At 38.3% G+C, this 6000-nt stretch overlaps 1 protein-coding gene across 1 annotated transcript in view; it reads right to left on the bottom strand.

The window, feature by feature from the left end:
• Positions 1 to 414: 414 nt before the first annotated feature.
• HCN1 (hyperpolarization activated cyclic nucleotide gated potassium channel 1) overlaps positions 415 to 6000 on the bottom strand; it is a 141111-nt gene continuing 135525 nt past the window's right edge. The window contains exons 7-8 of the mRNA XM_063295699.1: positions 3822 to 3986; positions 415 to 1424 (exon numbers count right to left, since the gene is read on the bottom strand). Of these exons, the coding sequence (XP_063151769.1) occupies positions 574 to 1424; positions 3822 to 3986 (1016 nt within the window). The 3' untranslated portion in view covers positions 415 to 573. The remainder of the gene's footprint in view (positions 1425 to 3821; positions 3987 to 6000) is intronic.

The raw sequence follows: 6000 nt of genomic DNA, 5'->3' as shown, positions 1-6000 counted from the left end.
AAAAGTTATTTACAGCAAGATGAATAAGTCTTCACTATTTACTGTTCTTACTAGTTTTTGTAGACAGTAAAAATTTCATTGACCCAAATCTAAGCCTTAACATAAAAGCAGCAAAAAGTAACCTGGACCTCTAAAATAGGAATTCCGTCTCAATTATAGTTAAGAAAGTTTTAAAAGCACTGTTTTAGGGGTGCTATTCCAAGCTAGTGAGTGTTCTATGAAAGCTGTTCTTATTTTCTGGCTTAGCTCCTGGAATTCATAATACTGTTACTTTTTTAAAAAATATAGATTCAAATCAGGAAACCTTATATTTTAACTGAGTTAAAAATAAATATGACAACTGTTTTTAGACTCTGAATTGTTTATAAGAAACAAAGACAAGAGACGCTATTTGGATTTCTCTCTTTTTTCCGTCTGTCTTTATATTGTACATTCAATTTTGTGGGTTAAGTTTGTCTACAATTTTCTTTTTTGTTGTAGACAGCTGGGAACTATGCAAAATTAAGTTCTAACATTGTCCTGGGAATAATTCCAGTCTGTCTCAATGCTTCTGCTTTAGTCAGTCTACATGAATCATAAGTTTGAAGCAAACCGTGGTTTATCTCCCTCTAGTTCACTGTTTAAGACTGTGGAAGTATCTCTTTGTAGCCCAGCTGTGGATGGCATAGGTCCCCGTGCTGGTGGAATTGCTCCTGAAGACATCTGTCGGAAGAGGGACACTCTCTGGGGGACTGTGCCTTTGCTTCCAGCCTGGATTCCTGTGCTTTGGAGACCAGACACTGGCTGTGGAATGGAGGCTAAAGATTCTCCCACAGTGGGATGTGGTCTTGAAATCATAGTAGATACCTCATGGGGCAAAGAAGGCTGTGAGGCTGACAGGGGCCTTACATCTCTTGTCAGGCTAGCATTGTGAAGAGTTTGTGTACTCTTATGGATGTCGCTCTTCTGTGACCCGCTAGGCATCTGCTGTGGCTGCTGTGATTGTTGCAGCTGCTGCTGCTGCTGCTGCTGCTGCTGCAGCAATGACAACTGTGAAGCAGTAGGCGTTGCATACTGAAAAGTTCGGCCAGCTAAAGGACTCTGTATTGATGGACTACAGACTGCAGAAGGGTAGGAGCAGGGTGAGAAAACTACACCTTGTTGAGGTGTCTGTGTGCTTGGTGTTGATGAATTCAAGCTCCCATGGGAGAGGTTGGTCACAGCATAGACAGGTGTTGTCTGTGTCCTCATTTGCATCAATGAAGTGGTAGTTGAAGGGCTTGAATTCAGAGCAGGTGTTTGCAAAAAATTTGCTGGCCCAACAGCCTGTACCATCTCTCGGTCATGCTTCACTATCTGTTTCAAAATTTCACTCTCCTGGTTGTTGAAAACGCCAGTATTGAGGTCTTTTTGGAATTTCTGGAGTAGGAGTGAATTCTTCTTTCCTTTAGGGAATGAGATTGACATAACAAATCATGGAAGTTAACAGCTGTTCAACATAGGAATACATATCTGCTTCTTTCTCTCTAAAATGCATCTTTGCATCAAGATAATGGTAATTTGTAATGGTTGTAAGAATAAAAGAGAAGCAATAATTCAATTCAAGCTATATCCTCCATATAAGGTTAATAGCCTTCATTTTCAAGAGGAAATTCTTCAAGTACACACACTGAGATGCCCTGCTGGCTTGAACAAGGTCCGTAGAGGATCCTGCTTCCCACACTGTCCACCAAGATAACTCATTAAAGCACAGCTTGAAACCAAGTATCCTGTTCTACTTATGTGATCCAACAATCAGTGTTCAGTGACAAAAGAGTTTCTATTTAGTTATCAAGACTAGGAGCAGAATTTGTCAACCCCTTCCTGTTCCCTTTAATTTTAATTAATTAATTAATTAATTTTATTTAAACTTATTAGCCACCTAACTCCAATGGACTCTTTAAAGGGCACAAGGCATAGCTGTGGGGAAAGCATCATGTCCATAAGAATACTGTTATTGTATCACTGAGTGATCTTGCTCTCAATTACAAAAGCTACGTAGACATTTTTGTATGTGGGCAATGTTGTTTTGCATGGAATATGCAGAAATACACTGCAAATACTCTCTGGAGTCATTTGTTTTGCATCCAATGACCTTTAAGAAGACCCAGAATAATTAACTGTGATAAAGACCAATGTGAAGAAATATTTGGACATTTTGCATTTATCACAGTGTGCACTTGCTTGTTTGTTAATATCCAAATATATTGTACAAGCCAATAAGACAAGTTACCAAAGCTGTAGGAAGGCAAGCAAATGGGGTAACCAGATTTTAAGTGTTAAAGAGTCTTTCTCTTTCTTTGTCAAGCTGTCCTAATTTCACAAATGCTAAATAGGTTAAGTAGGTTATAAATCCATGTCCCCATTTAACATGTTTCTTGAACACAATTATTTAACATTGATAATGAATTACCAACAGATTGAGAGGAGTAATCTTTCCAAATGTATGTGAATAATATGAAAATAGAGCATATTATGTAACACCTGGCTATAAATTCACTAGTATTAAATGTTATAGGATTGGTGTTATGTATTTATTGATTTATTGATTTATCAAATTGTTATCACTGCCCATCTCCCCCACATGGGGGACCCTGGGCAGTTCACAATAAAAACAATTTAAAATTTCGATAAAATCATAAGTACTACAAATAATCAATCAGTGTAAAATGCAATAAAGTCCAAGCCGTGGCAAATCTAATTCAACCCATGAGGGAATAAAACCGGTCCCGGCAGAACTAGGGAACCAACCAGCCCCAAGAATGGCTCTTCCCCTCCCTATTCCAGGCAAGGCAGCAAAACCAGGTCTTCAGCTGTTTCCTGAAGTCCAGGAGGGCGGGGGCTAACCTCACTTCTGGGGGAAGGATGTTCCAAAGGGCGGGGACTGTTGCAGAGAAAGCCCGCCTCCTGGACCCCACCAGATGGGATTCTTTTACAGACAGGTCCGCAACATGCCCTCTCTGCATGATCAGGTGGGACGGGTTGATGTAGCGGGGGTGAAAGTCCCGTAGGTAACCTGGACCCATGCCATGTAGGGCTTTAATCCATTGCCCCAAAATAAGTGTCCACTTCAGTAATAACTGGATTGTTTCTTGTAACTAACATTTTCTGTAAAGCTACAATCATAACAATTGAATATAATATCATATTTTTATGCATTGGTGGCAATCCCTAATCTTGAAATAATCTGAATAAAGACCATCGCTTTGTAATAGCAAGGAGCTAGAGGTGTTTAGGAAGGATATATTCATGTAAATCTGGTCAACTGACTTGATAATAAGGGATAGTAAAATGGAGGCTTGCCTGAAACTCAGTCAGTAAACCATGTGTCTGTTTTGTTGGGATTCAATTTTGTATGCAAATAACAAAGTCTAGCATTTTCAGAGAGAGGAGTAGGAATTTGTATATATGCTTCCTCCTTATCTGGGCTGGCCCTGATTAGTACTTGGATCAAAGACCAGCAAGGAATTCCAGAGCCATGGAGAAACAATGGGAATGGATGAAGGCAATGGGAAACCTCTTCCCTACTATAGTCAAGAAAATGGTATGGATGTCTCCATATAGTCAGCAGGAGTTGTACTTCACTCATGGGCATCCTTACCTTTCTCTCTCCTACACACACACACACACACACACACACACAATCTACTGTCCAAAACAAGAGCATCATCATCTTCATCATCTCAGATATAGTTATTTATACCCAATCATTCAAACAAATCAAAATGGAAAACTACAGCCTGTTATGTTTCTGGACCTTAAAGAGAAAAATAGTTTATTTGATGAAAAATATGAATCCCCACCTATCCTATCTAATCTGTCAATGGCCACTGTTTCAAATGCTCTCCTCATCATCGGATATTCTTCCAGAACTTCATTGAAGTTGTCCACAGAGAGAGAATACAGGCGGCAATATGTGTCTGCTCTCACGCTGGCAGTGCGACGGCCCTTAGTCAAAAGGCAGATCTCTGCAAGAAGGAAAAAAAGAACACACAGAAAAGAAGGCAGAGGAAGTATGTCAGAGCAGGTCAAAATTCAAATCCAGTTAAAAGTTTTCCTGCAATATATTGTCTTTCCAGTCTCCTCAGCCTCAGCCTAAGGCTCCTGGGCGTGTTGGGATTGAAACATGGTGGCTGGGAATTGCAATTCTAATGTGTACAAAATATGCTAAGCTGCTGTAATTGATGGCAAGTCTTAATATATTTAATATTTAAACTGAATGCCTACAGCTGTACTAAAATAAAACATTTCCATGGAATTTAACATCTCTATGAAATACCTCCATACAATTATGGAAGCTCCTAATTCTCTTCCTCTCCCCCCTTTTTTTTAAAAAAAACAAAGAAACAAACAACTTTTGCTTTAAGATCCAAATGGAGATCTTCCAAGTCTGATTTGAGCTATTCTGATGCTCTTGAATGTTCAGTTGCTACAGTTTTCTACCTTCCCTAAGATCAACTATCTCTTCTCCCTCCAGAGCATTCTCAGCTGCATCCTTACAAAACAAAAACAACAACAAGAATAACTTGTGAAATAGGCTGGGCCAAGAGACAGAGATTGGCCCAAGCTTAGGCATTGAGTATCCATGTCTAAAGCTTGGTCTCTAATTCCAGTCCAATATCCTAACAATTATACCATACTGGCTCTCCAGATTTCCTAAAATATACTAAATACTTAAAAGAAATTCAAGGGCATATGAATGATTTTTCCCATTTATTCCACACACAAAATATTACTTATGTTGTACTTATTTCTGAATTCTGCAAATCCTGTTAATTTGGCAACTGTTTCTTTTCCTATGGATTTTTTAAAATAGCTGTATTTACATTCCTATCTAGCATATGGAAGAACATTAGGTTTTTACTACACCACAGTAAGGAATTCAATTTGCCATAGTTCTTCAGACGTGGCTGAGTTTGGTGTAGGCATACTTGGAGTTTGCATCTCATTACACACAAGGGTGGGATTTTTTTCCAGGTGAATGATGAGAAGTGGTTTAATATTGTCAAATGCTAAGTTACCTTGGAGGTTTCTGTATCCATGCATGTTTGTATTATGTAATGTTTAATACTATTATTTTCTTTTCCCTTTTTTTCTTTTCTAGTCCAACTAATGCAATAATTAATAGCTACCAAGAAAATTAGATTCAGGCAAAACACTTGTATTACTTTCATGTTCACTTTTGCTGTGGTCAGAAAGCAGCTCCATTCTGTCCACCCAAAATACTGTATGTTGTTTCATCAAAATCTGGGTGCTAGAAGGAAATGTGCAAAAATCTTCAACATTTTTTTATGGTTCCAGAGAATTATGCATTCCAGAGCAGGGATATCCCTGTATCATAGGAACAAAAGAACTGTTCAGTCTCTGAAAGAGTTCATACACTTTTTAAAAATGTGCTTAGCTGATGCCCAGCAGTTTTTTCATCAAACCTTCATTTGAGATGTGATGTAGAAAAGGAAGTATGTTTATAGTATCTATGAACATCACATGGATCTTCTGGAAATTGGTTACACAAAATGCAGAAATTGCATTGCTCCCTTGCTATAAAGCTTAGGGTCTCTCAATATTTTTTTTAACATGCAGCAGAATTCAGCTCCCTGATCCCTTTAAAAAGGTCAGCCTTTACAGAATTCTATCTTTAGTACCTTCCGTAACCAGACATAAAAACCAACAAGCAGATAAACATTGGCATGGTTTTAGTATCTAGCTACTTTTTTCTCCTTGATGCCCAACTGAAAGACAAAAACATATAGCTACGTTCTGTTTATAATTATGCACTAATAGCATTCATGTCTAGAGATTTCAGTAATTACTTGGTCTTTCTGAAAAATTATCTCCATGATCATTTCTAAAAGGAAGGCTACTGTTCTAATGAGAGAGATCAATCTAAAGTCACTCCCGCAATACTAAAACACCATAGGCCAAGCTTCACACAATAGCAGTTAGGAGTTTCAGTTAAACAAAATAGTCTTGATTGGAGCT

The sequence above is a fragment of the Candoia aspera genome, chromosome 2, assembly GCF_035149785.1.
Source record: "Candoia aspera isolate rCanAsp1 chromosome 2, rCanAsp1.hap2, whole genome shotgun sequence".
Taxonomy (NCBI): Eukaryota; Metazoa; Chordata; class Lepidosauria; order Squamata; family Boidae; genus Candoia; species Candoia aspera.
This window is presented reverse-complemented; position numbering and strand designations above follow the sequence as displayed.